Source organism: Xiphophorus hellerii, chromosome 10, assembly GCF_003331165.1.
Source record: "Xiphophorus hellerii strain 12219 chromosome 10, Xiphophorus_hellerii-4.1, whole genome shotgun sequence".
Taxonomy (NCBI): Eukaryota; Metazoa; Chordata; class Actinopteri; order Cyprinodontiformes; family Poeciliidae; genus Xiphophorus; species Xiphophorus hellerii.
In genome coordinates this window covers 9,180,136-9,199,972 of record NC_045681.1, presented here as the reverse complement: position 1 = coordinate 9,199,972, position 19,837 = coordinate 9,180,136, and the positions used below count along the sequence as shown (strand labels likewise).

The 19,837-nt window shown below is 35.3% G+C and overlaps 2 protein-coding genes across 2 annotated transcripts; both read right to left on the bottom strand.

Annotated features, from left to right (window-relative positions):
* Positions 1-589: 589 nt before the first annotated feature.
* Positions 590-10,750, bottom strand: LOC116727723 (alpha-N-acetylgalactosaminide alpha-2,6-sialyltransferase 1-like). Its single transcript, XM_032575332.1, has 9 exons — positions 10,435-10,750; positions 10,087-10,339; positions 8,500-8,662; positions 7,874-8,036; positions 5,498-5,636; positions 5,307-5,410; positions 3,391-3,474; positions 2,383-2,482; positions 590-2,054 (listed from the first exon to the last, which is right to left on the bottom strand). Exons 1-9 carry the CDS (start codon positions 10,536-10,538, stop codon positions 1,845-1,847), a joined length of 1,320 nt encoding a protein of 439 aa, XP_032431223.1. The 5' UTR covers positions 10,539-10,750; the 3' UTR covers positions 590-1,844.
* Positions 10,751-12,557: 1,807 nt separating this feature from the next.
* Positions 12,558-19,380, bottom strand: LOC116727722 (alpha-N-acetylgalactosaminide alpha-2,6-sialyltransferase 1-like). Its single transcript, XM_032575331.1, has 9 exons — positions 19,146-19,380; positions 18,777-19,050; positions 18,350-18,512; positions 16,461-16,623; positions 15,346-15,484; positions 15,165-15,268; positions 14,338-14,421; positions 13,902-14,001; positions 12,558-12,952 (listed from the first exon to the last, which is right to left on the bottom strand). Exons 1-9 carry the CDS (start codon positions 19,277-19,279, stop codon positions 12,758-12,760), a joined length of 1,356 nt encoding a protein of 451 aa, XP_032431222.1. The 5' UTR covers positions 19,280-19,380; the 3' UTR covers positions 12,558-12,757.
* Positions 19,381-19,837: the final 457 nt, after the last annotated feature.

Here is a 19,837-nt window from a genome sequence, read left to right as displayed (position 1 = left end):
ATTCTAGTCTAAATAGATGACTGACAGCTTACCCTGTTGACTAAAGGAAGAAAGTAAAATACACATGTTGATTATGCTGTAACAAGTGCAGCGTACTGCACAGAGGAATGCACACCGGCTTAACACTGCTCTGCTCCTATCGATCAATCCAAGAAGATTTGCACAAAATGGAGCTGGAAGATTCCAAGCACATGATAAAAACAAGAGAAGTTACTCTACGAACCCAAACGATGGTCTGAAAACAAAAGCAGTAAAGTCTGAACTTTGTGGCCAATTATACAAGTATAGATCAATCACTTGGCAAAACAGTTTAAATAAAGGGGCAAAGTTCATGATGCAGGAGAATGAATTATCCTATTCATTTGTTCACATGCAATTAACTGGAACCAAAGTAAAATATGTTCAAAGATAAATTATTAATGAGTCAAATCACATTACACATTAAAAATGACATTCGACTACTCAAAATAACCATTCTGAGCAAAATTTGAATCAGATGTATTCTTCGAAACAGAAGGCTGTTTAAAAAAACAATAAAAACAAGTGCAAATGTTTTCATTCTGATTGAACCTTATTTATCACTGAAGTCTTTGAAAGTCAACCCTTTAATTTTGTGTGTGATACATTTTGGTATTGATTACATAACCAGTAAATGATGGGCCAGTACCAATGCCGATACTTTTTATTATTTAAATTTGATATATCATCAAACTTCTGACCTTTAGGAAATTTGTGTTTTTCCAATCCTTTCAAGATTTTCGACAAGTTTATGAATCATTTTTTATTAAGAATAATAAACAGAATCAATAAAAAACAAAACAAATGTGTGTACATTTTGTCCTTAATAAACTAAGTGCAAAATATGACTATTTCAGAGCAAAACAAAATCTTTTTGCTGAGCCAAGAAACTCCAACACAAAAATAAAACAAAATTTTAAGAGGGAATCTGAAACTGAAGTATTGATCTGGTATTGATCAAATTCTGTTGCAACTTGGTGTAAATCTGATTTACATCAAGTTGGTAAATTGCCATTGTGCACAACCACTTCTTGACTTCTTCATATTTAACTTTAAACAACTTAGATTATAATTAAAAGCCACTATTATCAAAAGTTGTAAACAGACCGTATTTATTTAAATATCGAAGTATGAAAAAAATCAAAAAATTACATCCATTTTTCTCAATCAGGTCAGGTTTTTATTCTAATTTGATTCAGAGAAATCCAATCTTCTGATTAAATTGATACAATTTTTGAGACATTACCAGTTCATTTCCATGAATATTTCTCATCCCGAAAGGTTTTAGGAGAAAAAAATCACTTTCTAACAGAGTGTATTAATTAAATGTTGCAAACTTGGATTTCTGTAAATTGAATAATAAACACTGATGCTCGTGTTGCACCTTTAGTTCAGAAAGTTGACCTGATTGAGCAAAACCAATGTGAGTTTTGAATTCAGCGCATCAAAATTACCCTAAAACCGTTGAAAAAACCCCAGACAATTTTTTGGCTCTTGACCAGTGTTATCGAAGCAATAAAGGACATCAAAGCTTAAAAAAAATAATAAATTCAATAAATGGCTATAAAATTGAGAACATTTGATTCCCTGAAAGTTTTAACCTGATGCATACAAAAACATTTTTCATTTAATTGCACAGTGTGTGTTCCTTTATTGCAAATCTTCTCTGTCTGTACTCAGATTTATCTTAAATATAAGACTATGACTCCTTAAGTGCAGCAGGATAAGTAACTAAAACGTTCTTAAAGTGCTCATTCTGCAGCAGAATTAACTGTTTTTAATATTGCTGATCAGGATGGTAAATGGTTTGACTCGTTTTCAGTGTGTCAGGGCGGTGGCGGCTTTTCTGTCTTTTCCTGTGGTTTAGTTTTTTGAAACAGCTTCATTATTTTTTTTTCATGGAAGCTCTTCCACAAATTCTTCTCCATAATGTAGTCATGGTTGGCGAAGAAAATTACGTTGGTTTTCAGGTACTTTTGAAAGTAGTAGTTGGAGTATTTACTGTAGTCATCAGTCATGAATCCATACGCACTCACCTGGGGATGACAGAACAGGGAGAAAACAAATAAAAAATAAACTACTTAATGTATTAATACTGCAAATTAACCTTATCAAAATAATTTATTGTGATGATAAAAAGGGTGCAAATTTGGTGTTTTGCAAAATGTTACGTTGGTTTTCGGGTACTTTTCCTTGTCAGGGTGAACCTTGTTAGGTTCACCCTGACAAGGTCAAAGTGAACAGGTGAGAGCAACAGTTTCTCAGAAGTACACACCTATATTGTGTGTACAATATAGGTGCAGAAGACTGCACGTTTTTTTCCAAATACAGGTACAATATATATTATGATAAAAATAAACCTACTGTGTCACAAACATGCAGAGCCGTAAAAATAGCAAATGCCCCATTAGTTGGTCGGACGATGGCCCAGTAACCTCTATTCAGATTGCCTGATTTTAAAAACCTGTCGGCAAAGAAAAAGGGTTGAGAAACAACATGTCAGGTTCATCTAAATAAGCATTCTCAAACTGAAAAAGAAGAGAGAGACAAGTGAATTTTAGATTTACTTGCAAGGAGAATGGACAGGAGCGTGCTTCAGTTACAACCTCCTACCCGCTCTGAAGCAGCTCCTCCTGCACCCTTTTTTTTATTTCCTTAGGACGGCCCTAGTTACATAGCCTATTTAATTATCTTGAGTTAATCACATAGCATAGCATAGCACAGCATAGCATAGCACAGCATAGCACAGCATAGCATAGCATAGCGTTCTTCTGTACTCTTGAGTCACAGGTGTGTTACACCTACGGGCTGCCGTAATGCAGAGTGCAAAGTTCAGAGTTCTTGTTTACTTCCTTCCTTCCTAGAAACAACGCAGGAACTGATGAACCCACAGAACAATGAGGTGTCCCGTGTATCCGTGGCCTCATGTACAGTACTCTGGTTCATAAACTTCGACCCTTAGTCATCCATTGTTTATTCTGCCACGTCAGTTATCACTCTTGCTGCAGACCATCTGGTATCAGCTCCCAATTTGACACGCTTAAATGTCTTCCTGAATGCATCTCCCACAAGGCACACATTCCAGAAGCAAACAGACATAGAGTATTTATATTTGTAATTAATTTAAACGTATCACAGCACTATAAGCTACATGCTAGGAACGATGACATCAAGTTGGATACATTTTGATTTAACGCAGCCAACACTGAAAAAAATCTCTATATGTCGTTTGTTATGTTGAATATGGACTCCATGTCCAACAAAACAGTTCTAGTTCATCTTACTGAACCTTCAGGTGAGAAAAAGCTACAACTCATGTTTACTGTTGAAAAGAGAAGTTAATTTACTGGATGTTTGTTTGGTAACACTGACCTGTTTCGTACATATCGCAGAAAGTCCTGGTGCAGGACATAAAACCGGGTCTCATTGTACTGGCCTGAATAGTAGGTCCTGGCGCTGAAGAGCAAAACAATAAAAAACAATATAAAACAAAGATAAATATCTTCTTTTCAAACTTGTCTGGGTTGAAATGGTTTCTAAAGTGACAGGATTATGAAGAACTCCTTTTTGCTGCCTTTAATCCCCATGTATGGCATCACATTCCTGCCAAATACCCTGAGGAGTGCACAAAAAACATTCACAACAGTACATTTCTTTTTTCCACAGACTGAACGCAACATGTCATTCAGACACACTACCTCCGCCCATCTATTCACTCCTGCCAGAAACTGGAGCTTGTGCTCTGTTTTATGGGCGTGTTTGTCAATGGGGGAAACACATATTTCATCCTACGTGTCATATAAAATGATTATCAGTCAACGTCACGCTACGTCAGCACCCAATGGACTGTGGATGCCGCCTGCAGAAGGCAAGCAAGAATACATTCTTATAACTATTTAAACCATTTACAGTTGGGCCGATGAAGTAATTCATGATTCGCAGCCGGTGCAGATCACCTTCCTTCACACGAGGACGCAGCTCTGCGGCAGAGGTTTTATTTGTAGTACAGCATCTCTGTATCTCACACTGCCTCCCGTTCAAACCTGTCGCACTTTGAATTTCTGATGGCTTAGTTTACCAACTGCCTTAGTGGCTACAGCTACATGTGAATTTTTCCACTAAATGTGACCAAAATAGAAAGAAATGCTCATATTTCATTTGTCATTTGTACAATAAAAATGAATTTGGTTTTTTTCTACGAAAATTTAAAGTTTTAGAAAAAACTCTTTCTCACCATGGATCGAGCTGATGATTGTACAGTGAATAAAATTGCTTTAATATTCCAAGTAAGTGATATCTGGCGGCCACTGAGGTTTTGGGCATTTTGTCATTTATCCACTCAGCTGCTTATGACTCGTTTGGGTCATTAAAACATCTCCCATTCACTAATGTCAATTTTGTAGCACAACTTATTTTATCATGCTGTGATAAACAGTTGTAGGAGCCGGCAACATGCAGGATAATGTTAAAACAGCAAGATAAATGTGAGTAACCACGGCAACTAGTAACAACCGGCTCTTTTTGCAGTCAACTTGAGCGCATCCGCTGTGTTTACAATCAAATAATACTTTTTGTGGTAATTTATGGTAAAGTCCCTGAATCCCTGAATTATAGAGGATAAAAATGTCAAAATGATAATATATCATGAACGTTATAATTTAATTGTGTATTTTCCATTAAAAATATGATCCATCCATGATTGGGTCAATTGACCTATGACCCCTGATCCAACCACGGTTCTTGAAGCAGGAATTCACACTGCAGCCTGAAATGACCCAATTCCTATTTTTCGTCAAATGGGATTTTTTTTGTCGTCCAAAACATATGCGACCTGTACTGTATGTGTTCTGCAGTGTGAACGGGCAAACGACCTGAAAGTGTCCCGCATGCGCAGTAGAGGGCGCAATAACGTCGGCGTGCTCAGTGTTTTGCTAACCACCATAAAGACGAAGAAGTGCCCAGTGTTTGCGGAAGTAAACGTGGATGCTAACGGTGGAGCACAGCTTACACATTTGAAGTTGTTATCCGACCGGAGCAGCACTTTAACAACTTAATCCTCATTATAGTTCGCCATGGTGGTTGTTTTTCTTCCCGCTTGAGCGTATCAGGACGCAGAATAGTGACGTTGGTCGAGTATCAGTGACGTCCAGGTCGGATGAATGCCACCTGGATGTTCGGTCGCATTTCCGTATCGGATACCCAAGTTTTTCATTCCTATGCAAATGTGCAGAAAATTTCCCTAATAATAATAATAATAATAATAATAGTGTGTAAAATATGATGCTTACTTCCAGTTACGATACTGCCCTTCAGAGACTCTTTCTCCTTTGATGACGGCGTTGAGCCACTGGAAGTCCCTCAAGCCCTCAGGAATCAGGACGTATTTTATACCCTGTCAGAAGAAAAAACAAGACAAAGTCATTTTAATTTTTTTTAATACAATATAAACACAATATTACATAAATTGTTGGTTTAATACCTCATCATGCGGAGCAGCCTTGTATCCAAACTTGCGGTAAAAAATAGGGGATGCTGTAATGGAGTGAGCAGTGTGAACATAAACTGATGTTCTGTTTCCGACGTCTTCCTCATAACCGTCAACCACCGCGGCGTTCATCCTGTCACATAAATTATAATTTGAAATTAAATCTGGCTAAGAAATTAAATTTAGAGCTGTCCACTGGGATACAGTCAGGTTGTCAAAGTCTGACAAATTCCCAGGTGTTACTGAAAAAAGCTGATGGATTGGTTTATTTTGGTAAGTTGCACTTGAAAAATGTGAGATTTGTTCCTGTTTTATTTTGTAAACTAACACAATACAAAAAACAAGACTAAAGTATGTAATGGAAATTTTTCTTTCTTAGATAAATTTAAACAAAAAAGTCTGCTACTGCAGTGGTTTTTTTGTTGTAATGCAAGAAAGAAAAATAAAAAGACACATTGGTTTATAGTTGCAACAGCTAAACTTCAGTGTTTAGGTTTGTTCTGTTTAACCAGAAGGACAAAACTCTTATTTCACTTTTTCATTCTCTGCAGTGAGCCAAAAACTTCGGAAACATTATGAGAACTATAAAACTGATAAATTTACAATCACCGTTTTATTAATTTATGTTTGTGGTTTGCTCATAAACGAAGCAACGAAGCTTTTATGATGTACTCACACTGAGCCAAAGACACTCCCTCTGATTTTGAGAAAATAAAATGTGTGCAAATATTACTTGATATAAATGTGCCACCTTGCTGAAGGATAACTACCAGAGCAGCTGAGGAGGCGGCTGCTGGTTACATGCTTCGGTTTCAGATTTATTCCACAATCCAGATGTAAGAGTTCATGCTGCTTCATTGCAAAAGTGACTTTGTGTTACATGCTGCTATGCAATTGTTATATAACTGTAATAGATTCAGTAATTCTGTCTGCTTCAACAAATGTTAAATCTTTTTATGTAAGTTTTCAACTGTTGTCAAAGATTTTACCAAGTGCTTTGTTAAAGTATTCATAGCCTCTTAAATATTTAAGCATTTTGTGGCTTTAGATGATTTTAATTGAAACTGTTTGTTATAGATCAGAACATTATAGCTCATCATTGTGAAATGGCTGCAAAATGATACAAGGTTTACCACTTTTTCTTTACAAATAAAACTCTAAAAACATGTCATATGAATTTACTTTCAATACCATTTTCTCTGATACCCTTAAATGAAATCATTAAATCAATAATTTCCACCTGAATTTCATTTTGAATAGAGCTGAAACAATTAATCAGATTTATTGATGAATTGATTATGTGATGTGATGCACTTCAGTGACCAACAAATCAAATTATAATTTCATAATTATAATTTTCAGCCATTGTGTTTACGTCTGGATTTGCCGGCATTTCTCTCTCCCTCAGCCTGCCTCACTGGTCCCCTCTCTCAGCTGCACCCGGTTCCTAACCAGCCAACTGTTTCTGATCCAGTAAACAGATAAAAGTTACTAAACTTTATTAATTCCCTTCTCGATTCTTTTGTTGCTCTTTTGTTCCTGGTCCCTGTTCCCATCTTTTCCTTGACTTGTTGCGGTCATTTTTTGTTTTCCTTTTCATTTTTACCTTCATGTCTCATTTGCAAGTTGTTTCTTTATTTCATTAAATCAATTATTTCTCATATTTTGGCTGTCACTGCTTCACACATCGACAATTCTGATATTAAGTTACACACAGGTGGACTTTATTTAATAATCATGAGGAAATGTCTTACCCTGAACTTTGTTTTGAAATGTCAGAGTAAAGGATGTGAAATCGAAATTCACGTCACATCTATCATTTTCCTTCAGCTGTACAATAATCTGTTTTTTTGATGTATCACATGTGAGCCATGGTGAGGTTTGTGGTTGTAAGTAAATCACAACATCTTGAAAATTTCAAAATACTTTTGCATATATTTGCTAAACATTCCATGTTTTCTTTGCCTATGTTTGATAAAAAAATACTCTGTCACATCCATGGAGTTCTATTTTATATAGTTGATAATGGATTTAAATAATCTTTGTAAAACTAAAATTAATTCTGTATCCCATCCTAGAACTGAAACAGTGTTTTCATTTTGCAGATAAAAGGTCTTTGAGTTCACGCAGCAAGCTGAGTGCAGAACAGCTTCCTTCTTAAAACTAACAGTGAAAAATAAATACTTTGCTAAATTACTATTTAATACCTGACCTGTTAAAAAATAGGTCACATATTATTATTCATTAAATCTTTGAATGTGCGACAGACTGTGAAAACATACACTGCCGTGTCGACCCAGTTTAACCAGCCTGCAGTTTGTTAGTCACTGAGCTGCTCAGCTGAATCAACCAACAGGTTTGGTTTCCTACCGAAACACGTAGTCGTGAGCATCAATCTCGGCGCCCATCTTCGAGCCGTTCAGGATGCCGCCCGTTCCCACCACGGCGCAGTGGACGCAGCCGTCCCCCCCCGGCTTCGGGAGGAGCAGCGGCTCTTTGGGCTTTGAGATCAGGTTCACTACAGGCATTACATCTGCAAACAAAACATTTTTACGAATTTCAGTTACAACTTGGAACAGTTACAAGCATACTTTTTTTTTGCAAATATTAAAATATTTTAATAGATTGTGACTTAAGACCTTGAGATTCTTAATATTTACACTTATTTTCAGTTTTCTTTTACACAAATATTGGTTTCCACATTGTAAAGATGTAGTAATCTAATTGAAAGATGATGTGGGCGAAATACTAAAAACATCCATTTTTGATTAGTCTTTTCGGAGACACCAAATTTTGAGTTTTCTATATCTGAAAGCCTTTATCATTAAAATTGCAAAACATAAAAACTTGAAATATTATACTCATTATTTAATGAATCTCTACAAAATAACCACATATTGAACTTTTACGCAACATTCACATTTTTGAGATGCACTAATATCCTAGAAGAAAGGTTATAAGTATCTTTCGGTTGCTATGTGTGAGAAAACACGTACCATCATGCTTCATTTGCATAAAACCAAACGGATTATTAAAATGTGAGAGTCGGTTCCACTCTCTGATGTTGAAGTTGTGTTTGTGCAGAAACATGCGTATGTTGGGAAGGAAAGCTTTCTGGAAGTCCTCGTCCTTGGAGTTACGCAGAGACTGCGGACACGTCTGAGCAGAAAAAACGTTGAGATAAAGCACAACTAAAACTGGAAATTCACACATTTGTGATGATGTGTGAATGATGATGATGTGGCACAAGATTTCACAACATTTCAATGACATGTTTTGTTTGTCAAAGTGAAGCGTAGACAGGCAGTAGATGTTTTAAGTGATGGTCACCAAATGTTTTAAGGGCTGGAATTTGAAAAAGGGAGAGACAAAAATTCAAAAGAGGAACCTTTCCGCTGGAAAGTTTCCTGGCCGTAAATTCAAATTAAGGTGTAACAATAGCAAAGTGACAGGCAAGTCAAAGCATGTAGATTTACACAAAAACAGAACTAACAATACCAAACTGTACAACAGGGTTAAATCAACAGCATGAGAAAATACCGTGTTGTTATTAAAAACAGCATCATTTGATTCAAAGAAATATTTAAAATTAGTAGGTGAAATAACTTTATTTTACTTTAAGTATGAAAAAAATAAAATAAAATATATTTTTTAAAGGCTTTAATTGCTGTAATCGCAATAAAGTATTTTTTTCATTGATTAATTGTGAGTATAAATAGTTTTCAATTTAGCATTTTTTAAATGAAAATCTGAATCCATTAAAAAGAATTCCTCAAATTGATATTCCTTTTATAGTACTTTATTACATTTTGAGAGACTCCTGTCTCATTTACAGTCAGAAGTAAATTTATAAATTTACTAAAACTTCCTTGAAATCTAAGTCTGCCAGGGATATGAATATATTTGGGTTAAATAGTACATGTGATATTTGGACACAAAGTATTATTTTTTCATAAATGTATTGACCCAATGATATGTTGAAAAATTACTTTGCCTTCAGTTTTCCACAGAAGACATGCGACCGCAATAAATCCAGTTCCTACAAATCGTCTATTCAAGTGATGGTGAAGTTTCCCAACCTTTTTACGGCTGTATTTGATCCTCTCTGCTGCAAAATAAAATAATCTTACACTGATCAGATCCATGGTAAATAATCTGTCATTAACCTGAGATTTTCTAAAATAAGTTTTAGATTTACAAAATTTTTGGTATATCCTAATAAATTCAAAAGGGGAAAGCGTTAAATGCACTAAAATAAGTCAAACCCCCCCAAAAATTACAATTTGCTTGAATCAATGAAAAGATTCTAAAAAAAATCATTTTTGAATTTGAATCTGTTTGTTACAAAACGCAAGGATTCTTCATTTTCATTTTAAAAAAATTGCTAGCAAAGCGAAAACATGTCTAAAAGATTTATGACACAAGACTGCAGGATTCAGAAGATGACAGCTCAGCATACAAGGAAGATGTCAGACTTGGTAATAAATCCACACCAAAGGCAAACAAGCAAAAACAAGCCCAAGCTGTTCTCCTGGCAACCACAAATGAACACTTATTTATGATTTTTACCTTAAAATGCTTACCATAGGTCTAGGCGGAGCATCCAAGTTGTAAATATCCTCAAAGCTCCACTGAGGAAGCTTCTTGAAAAAGGTTTTCAAAATCATAGGAATAGGAGCTTCGGAAGAAGCGGTGGTAACTGGATTAGATGTCAGCGCTGTTGTATTCGTTGCAGTCAACTCTCCCTTCTTTTGCAATAAATCACCAGTGAGCAGCAGCTTGTCTTCTCCGCTCACTTTGTACGTTCTTGACATGGCCATCCAGCTGTAATTTAAACTTGATGAAATTGAAAGAGATATTATCAAAACTGTGAGCTAATTAAGCATAAGGCAGTTTTAATCTCCTGTTATAGAAACTTCAAAAGCACTTACCTTTTTTCTCTTGCTGAGTTTTCCAAGAACAGAATAAAAAAAATAATAGTGGCCGATATCACCAGCACCAAAGACCAAAGTTTAACTGATCGACCCTTCATCATTGCTGGAAAGTGGAGGATTTTTTTTTGTTTTTTTGTTCGCTGCTCAGCTAAACACCAAAGTCGACTGTTGGGAGGTGCTGTACAGAGTCCTTGTTGAAGCTGACATGATGCGCTCCAACTTATGACAGGGAAAAAACCAGAATCATAACTTTTAGCTATGCCAGACCAGTAGTGCAAGAAAAGTCACTCAGACGTACTTAGGCACTCAGAAGCATATATTACATACAGAGAGAGAGAGACAGGGGTGGGTGGGGCAGGGCTACAGCAGGGTGTAGTGACTAAAGGCCATTTGCAATAAAACCTATAAAAACACTGCCAGTAAAATTTTATAATTTCACAAAAATGAACCTCAAGGAAAAGAGCAAGTAATAAAAAAATCCTTCCTTCATGTTAGTTTTGAAAAGCCACCAAGCAAAACCTGCTTTGTGCAGGTGTGTGCGAGTATTAAAAACAAAATTCAAATGGGGTTTTTGAGAGAGCCTAATGTAAATAAGCAAACATACCAATGGATTGGTCCTGTAGTCAATCAGCAATCTCTCTCTCTCTCTCCCTTTTGATCACCTGCTTCTGACCCTGCAGCCATGCGGTACATGTTGATGATATGGCAACACTTAGAATTTTGCACTTTTATTTTTGCATTTGCAGGACTGCTGATTTATTTTTCCTTTTAAACAACAGGTGGCATAATTTCCAAAGTAGGCATCTACTAAAAGCTACTAATTACGGTTTAATGGGTGGGATACGGACAAATGAGGAATTAAACCAGCAACCCGTCCCACCCTTGGCAGCAAATGAAGCCATCCACTCACATGATAAATAGGAAGCAGTGTTATGCATGTAATGTATATATATATATATATATATATATATATATATATATATATATATATATATATATATATATATATATATATATATATATATAAATAAGAGCAATATAAATACATGTATAGTTAGTACCTACAGATAAAATTTAATTTAAATAGAAACCTGAAAATCTGGGAGATTTTTAAATAAATAAATACAGACCATGTTCTTTTGTGTGTTTATGCACAGCTTCACAAAGGCATGAACAAACGGTTTGTTTGGATTTCTAACAGGCGGAGTGGCCGCCTGGTGTGTGGATCCTGCTGTGGTGGCTGAGACTTAATCACCGACCTTTAGACTTTTGCTGCATGAGTTTCATTCTTTCTGTCTGTTTCCTGTCTTTCAGCTGTGAGAGACAAATAAATCTCAAAATGAAAAATAAAGTCGTGGATTTCCGTGTGGAAAAGTGAATCTTGATGACAGTGAATACCTGCAGACTCCTACTTTCTGAATTTCTTCCCAAATCTTTACAGATGTTTTCTCCATGATATCTGAATCTCATCGATACATATTATTGGGACTGTGCGCTTCAACCGAGAGAGCAGCCATATTGGTGGAGAGCAAGGATCTTACCCAGTTTAACCACAAGGTGGTGCTGTGTGTTTAACATCAACATGTGCAGCAGAAATAAACTCAGGAAATGTTGGTGGTGTAGTTATTGCGTCTGATTTTCTGTATTTTTAACATAATTTAGTGATTTGTTTTTATTTTAAGTGGTACCACATGAAATTTTGTTGTGCAAAGTTGAATGACAACAAAATTCTGAGTCTTAATTTAAAAGATGAGCATCAACTTCCTGCTTGTAGCCGGTCTGAGGCGTTGAAAAGGCTTTCATTATCTGTCGTGCAGAGTTCTTCAACGTGGGATAGGTGGCGTGAGATTTCTGATAACTTGGACGTTTTTTGTATTTAATTTAAAAATTCAAAGTTATGTCTTGAAACACCCAAGAATCCAGCAAGTAACAACATAAAAGAAGGCATAAAATAATTAAATTCAGTCAGAAATAATAACAACAATACAATTTTATTTATATTGCACTTTACATGTAAATGTCACAGTGTCGTAAAATGAAAACAAAACTCATTTAAAACATTAATCACAAATAAACACAGTCGGTGAGCAGAAATCTGGTCATAATAATGTATCTATAAATAAATGTAAAAATATTCTTCATTTCAGCATCTTATATGCCTTAATACAGTCCATCTGTAGGACATTATTTTACAATAAATATTTACACAAGTCTTTCTGTGTACATAAAGGTCATTTAAATAAGCTTAAGGTAAAGTACAGTCATATAAATAATTAACACCATCATATTTTTTCAGGTCTTCTTGACTCCTGACGCTGAATCAGGGACCAGTTTGCTTCTCTGACCCAGTTCTTTGATACAGCTTCAGTACTTTTTTGTCGTGAAGGCTTTTCCACTGATTTTTCTCCAGAATGAGATCATGGTTGATGTAGAAAGTTACTTCGGTCAAACGCTTCTCCATATAATAGTTTGAGTATTTGCTGTAGTCTTCTGTCATAAATCCATATGCACTCACCTGTGGAGAGCAAAAACAGTATATAGTATGAGTTTTAAGTTAAACAAAAACAAAAAAAAAACCTGCTGAATTTGAATTTTGATACACTTTTAGAGCTTAAGAAAGAGATTAGCTTAATGTAGAGTCAAATAAATTATAATAAAGTTTGTTGATATAGAAATATTGTTATTGGTATGGATGCTCATGATTCGGTACATTTGACTCTATATAAAGTGAATTTATTTCAGTAACTCATTTAATTTGTAGTGAGTGATTTCAAAGCTAAAGAAAAAAATAATAATTTCAACATAATTTACAAATACAAATCTGAAAAGTGTGGCATGAGTGTCTTATTCGGCGCAATGAGTTTATTCAAGATAATATGGAATATTTGGTTTTTCCCCAGACATTGTTGGCCAAAAAGTAATTGTTGGTTCTAAATCATTAAAAGTATTTTTTCAATTTTTATTGCGTAAAGCAGCTTGAACCGCCTTGCTGTTGAAATGTACAGGGAAACTTGATTGATTGGTAAAGCTCACAGAATATGAACAGGAAACTGTTACCACCTCTTATGGAAACAGATTCATTACCTTGAAGCACTCTTATAAAAGTAAAGGACACATACAAATCCCTGAATTTAACTAAGAAATCTTTATTAAGAAAAAATGCAAATCCAAAACTGAAGAGTCAAGATCACTTGTTCCAGTTTCCTTTTCTTCTTTTCAATAAAACATGACACACACTCGGTCAAAAGCTGCGTTGATCCATGTTTCTGCAGTCTTTGCGAAGTCTGTTTTTTCTAATGCGGCTCAAACAGGAAGTGAGCTTTTCAAAATAAAAACTGAATTTCAAAATAAAGTTAACCTAAACTAATATCACTTTTACATACTGAGAATGACAAAAACATCAAGACAAAAAGCATTGCACAAAGTATACAGTCTAAATATTAATTTTTTTATGACTAACTTACCGTGTCGCATGTGTGCAGAGCCACAAAGAGAGTAAACGCCCCGTTGGTTGGTCGGACAATTGACCAGTATTCTCCCCTAAGGTCATTTGAACTCAAAAACCTGTTGGCAGTGAAAATGTTAGCCTGACGCAATCTAATCTATGCAATTAATTATTATATGGAACCAATTCACAATACAAGTGTCAGTTTACAAAACAGAATGACTAAAGTTGATTTAATCCAATAACATAGATTCAAAGTCAGTTATATGTTATTCAGATTTAGTTTATCTAATTACAGCTACTTTATGTTCTTCATTGAAATGCATCCTCCTTTAATAGTTTTTTCTTCTTTTCGATGCCTAAAGTTATAATTCAGAAATACCTACTGATTTAATTTGACTGAAAGCAGGACATTTTTTAGCAGGATAGTATCGGATCTTGGTTCAAACACTGACCTGTTTCGAACGTATCTCATGAAATCCTGGTGCAGAACGTAGAAGCGATCCTCACTGAACTGTCCTGAGTAATAAGATCTGGGTCTGGAGGGAGAAAGACAGACTTTGGTTATTTTGGAAGAAGATGATAAACTCTCTCAAAATGTTTGTTCGCAAACAACAGACAACAAAACCACAAACTACTCCACATATTTCTTCAAATATTCTGTCTGGTGTTTAAACTTTTAGCATAAATCCACCAGCTCAGTGTTAGCTTTAACCTTTCCAGAATCATTTCTGATGTGTGTTTGGCATCATAATCCTCCTGGAACTATCAATCCTGTTTAAGTTTTAGTCACATATGATTTTAGTAGTAATTTTGTGGATAATTGTCATCATAGAGATGCAAAATTTAAAGCTAAAAGCCAGAAAATACAGCTGTGGAAAAAATTAAGAGCCCACTGCACTGAACCGCATTTAAAACCTCCTGGTTATCCCACCAAATATTGATTTCTGAACTCTTCCTGAGTTAAAACATTAGTATTGTTGTTTCTAAATGAATATGAACATATTTCTTTGCATTATTTGAGGTCTGAAAGCTCTGTGCTTTTTTTGTTATTTTGACCGTTTCTCATTTTCTGCTAATAAGTACATTTTACTCAAACATAAAAAGGAAAATCAGAGAAACTGATAATTGTAAGTGGTCGTTTTAAGTGGTCTCTTAATTTTTTTACAGAGCTGTAAATGTTGTTGAAGAACAGATGTGATCATAAAAATCCCTTGTTCCATTGACTGTAATAAGTATAGAAATAATAAACTTCAACATTAAACACACAAACTGTACTCACTCATGATCTGTGTATTCACCGGAGGAAACTTTTTCTCCTTTGAGAAGACCCTGGAGCCACTCGAAATCCCTCTGACCCTCAGGAATCAGGACATACTTTATTCCCTGTAAGGAAGAAACACTCTGTGAGAAAAGTGCTTCTAAGCTACTTGTTTTTTATGGTTTCTGTGTCATTTTAATACTTCGTCATGCGGGGCAGATTTGTATCCGTACTCCTGGAATATTGGAACGGATGATGTGACTGAATGAGCGGTGTGAACATAAACCGACGTTCTTTTCCCTACGTCCTCCTCGTAGCCGTTGATCACCGCACCATTCATCCTGTCACACAAACGAAACACAGAAACACAGCTTCAACATTTTTTTTATGCAAATATTAATGATCAAGGTTACCATAATTTGTAATTGAAACCACCTAAAAAATTCTTCAAATGAAAACAAAAATGACAAAACGCTTCTAGACGTTTTTTTTTTTTTTTACCACAACTCCTATTTTTAGTCTACACTGCTAATCAATTCAAATTAAATAAACCTTTTAGTGTTTCTGTTTGAATATTTAATTAACATAATGCAGAACTTTTATACAGCATGTTATGCAGAGGCTGTAGCTCCAGATAAATTTCTTTAGTAGCACAGTAAAGTATAGCTTACTATCCCCTAATATTTTACAAGTATGGAAGCCCTGAATGGCAAAATGTTCCACAAAGAGAAAAAAACAACAAACTTTAAAATATTTTAATCTAGGTTGTTTCTTACTCGCACATTTCTTTTAAAGTCAAGAGAAAAATAAAATGTAGTCAGCTTTAGAAAATGGATCTTAAAAAAGTTTCTTTCAAAATATTTTATATTCTTCCTTGCCTTTCAGGGCTTCCATATAAAGGAAACATTCAGTTAAAGGTCCTATAAACAAGACATAACATTGTTTTATGTCTTGTTGCTGATTAAATAGCATGAAATAAACAAAAAAGAGACAGTATTATATATTATTTGTAAATGTTCCTTGATACTGAGATGCTGTCAGCACAGTTAATGTTGACTAAATTAGAGGGATGTAATGATTTTAACACAGTAAAATCTATTTTTATTGGTCACACATTTTAAATTTTGGACAGTGTATATGACACTGTCCAAAATTTAAAGTGTATTTTGGTTGCACTTTGTGTACAAATATGCTTTGGCACTTTGGTATTTTGTTGTTGCTTTGCTTTTGTTGTTGCTCTAAATGACTTTAGAGTCATTTCTTTAATGACTCTAAAGGAAACTCCACCAACAGGTTTGTTTTCTTTTGTTTTCCTACCGAAACACGTAGTCGTGAGCATCAATCTCGGCGCCCTTCTTTGAGCCGTTCAGGATGCCGCCCGTTCCCACCACGGCGCAGCGGATGCAGCCGTCGCCCCCCGGCTTTGGGAGGAGCAGCGGCTCTTTGGGCTTTGGGATCTGCTTCACTACAGGCACTACATCTGCAAGCAAACATTTACCATGGATGGTTAGAGCTGGTTGATTTGCTCCAGTTGAGCCTACAAGCACTTATTAACTTTGTAGAATTACGTCAGTTAATATGCTGCTGCTAAATTTCCTCGTTGTTCCAACTGTTTGGCTGAGAGTAACCCGTCTACAAAAAGCAGAAGTGAGAACAAAAGGTCTTTCTTTGTTTTATTTTCTACCTTTCAAAGTGGAACAATACGCAAAATTGATTCATGGGAAACCCACCTATTTTAAATTCTGGGCTGTAATGAATACATTTACGGAAGAGGAAAAAATTGACTTTTTCTCTGAATTGTGACGTTACTCTACGCTCCATATCAAAATCAGGACTTTTCAAAATCAGAATTAAGATTTTAATCATAGAATTTAGACTTTCTATTTTACAAATTCAGACTTTTTTCTAAAAATGCTCACTTTAATTTTTTATCTTTTTTTTGCTCAGAATTATTACTTTATTTTTTCTTTTAATCACTTCAATCTCAAATTTATGCTGTTTGTTTGATAAACCTCAGAAAAGCTACTGCTGGTACATCAACCTAATAATAATAATAATAATAATAATAATAATAAGGTGATTAGTCTAATTAATAAGCCATGATTACCACAATGAGAAAGAATTTTTCCAATACCCATAATTTAGGACGTTCATTAATCTTCTCATTTGTAGATGTCTAGATGAACTTGGCTAAAGTTCAGATAGAGCAAGATAATAAAAGATCGTGGCAGAATGACAGGTTTGACAAGAATGCCGCAATGTTTTGTGGACAGCTAAAATAAGAATGAAGATAATTACAGCCTTGTGGTTTGCAATATCTGAATGATATTTTATTTGTGACCCAAAAAGTAAATCAGCCAATTACGTGTCAGCATCTATATTAGATAAAGACGACCTTACGAAAGCTCAAACCAAGCATCCGAACTGGGAAGAGAAGCGTAATGCAAAGCTCAGGTTTCTTGAACTCGACTATCATTAGTCATTAATTAACTATCCTCTAATAATCTCCACCGTTTCCAGATTCCCTTTTAGCAAAGATCAGGGGTCTGCAACCGTTATCATCTAAAGAGAGGTTCGGCCAAAAATAATTTCAATGTTGCATGACATTTTTTCTCTTTTGAAGTGTAATGGTTTGAGAAATATTTACGGAACAGGAATAGTGCCACTTAAAAACTGTATTATAATTTATTATAATTTTTAAAGAAACACAATTTTACCTCTAATTTTTTAGGATTTAAAGTAAAAATAAACATAAATTGTTGCAAGAAGAACATTTTTTTCTGTGGGATGAAAAATGACAAGAAAAGCAGATCTAAAAAGATATTGCTGGTTCTTTTAGTATCATTCTTTGTGGAAATTCATTGCAAATGGTGCAGGAAAATTTTTTTAAACTGTTAAGAACCTGCAATTATTACCAACTATATTTAAAATGTGAGCTGGTTCTTTTTTATTTTTCAGCCAAACTTACTGGACGGCCCAAAGAGCTTCAGGTTACAGACTTCCGGTTTTGCATAATGGGTCTACATCCAGTAAATCTGCAACTAATGTGTCAAATTCTCCTACAAATGTTTCTGACAGTTTGCTGAATATTTACTAGGAAGAAAACGACAAAAAAGGGGTCCATGTAGGTACTCAAAAGGTGGATGTGAGTACCACTTTGTGACCTTACATCCCATTTACGTAAATGGGGGAAAAAAGCCACCTACCGCTGTATTTCATTCCCATAAAACCAAAAGGATTGTTGAAGTGCGAGAGCCGGTTCCACTCTCTGATGCCGAAGTTGTCTTTGTGCAGAAACATGCGAATGTTGGGAAGGAAAACTTTCTGGAAGTCCTCGTCCTTGGAGTTACGCAGAGACTGCGGACACGTCTGAGTATGAAAAACAAAGAGTCACATTTAAAGATAACTCTAAAATTGCTGTTTTCATCTAAACCGCTGGACATGATTTGATTTTAAGTGCCAACTCAGGAGTCAGCAGCTTTGTCAGCTAGTGGCAACACATCCAAAGAGAAAAGCAAACAGAGAATGGAATAACCCGAAAAGCAAACATGTATAGACAAAGCCAGCAGCAGATCACCACTCTCCCCAAAGTTAACTCATTAGGTTCCTGTTCAGTCTCACAAAAATACTCACTGTTGTTCTTAGTGGAGCATCCAGATTGTAAATATCCTCAAAACTCCACTCAGGAAGTTTGTTGAAGGAACTTAAATCCATGATGGCGATAGGATTCTCAGGGTTTCTGCTTTGAGTTTTAACGTTTCCCCGGGAGTAAATGTCGGTTTTATTTATTTTCTTTCCAATCTGTGTCTTCAAACCAGATAATCGATTCAGGTTTCTTATCCTTTGCACAACATTAATCAATGTATCTTCACCTCCAGGAAGTTTTTGTCTTGAGAAGACTTTCCAACTTTAAGTGAAAAAGAAAAAGAGTATAGTGAGAGAAAGTTATTAGAATAAATAAACAGTTAAAAGGCATCAGAGGAATCTAGTGGAAAAACTTACTTTGATTGTCCTTCATAATTATCCCAAGAAAAAATAAAAAGAAAAATGCTCACTGCCATCACCAGCACAAAAGAAAAAAATGCTATTTTTTGCATCCTGAACTGGTTTTGCTCTTCGGAAAATACGTTTCCCATGAAAAGTCACCTGCTTTTAAAGAGAGAACTCAGTCTCTCCTTTGTAGGTGAACCAGAAAAGCAACATCAGGCACTGGGCAGGGAACTTACTGAAACCTATGTAGGTGAGCTGAAGCGTTTGATATGTGGAAACAGAAGTGACGGAGCAGGGCTGCACCTGTTTTCTGAGAAAAGGACAACAATTCCAAAAATACACCCAGAGCTCACATTCAGCTTTGAGGTATGTGAATGAGGAAAAGAAAGCGTATCTGTTCATTTGCATGTTCACCTGCTCTGCGTACATAGGTGGGGTGTGTTCATATAAATAAGACAGTAAAATGTGAGAAATCAAACGACACTGTCTGTGTTGAACAGGTAAATACACGATTTGAATTTGTTGTCCAGGAGCAAAGAAACGTTCTGGACAAACAAAACATTAGATCATGTAAATCCAAGGGTTTGAACTATGGAGAGCGTTATTATAATACCAATTATGCATTAAGTCTTTTTGCATTTTGCTATATTACAAACAACAAATTTTATCGTATTTAATGGGGGTTTTAAATGAGCATACTGTGC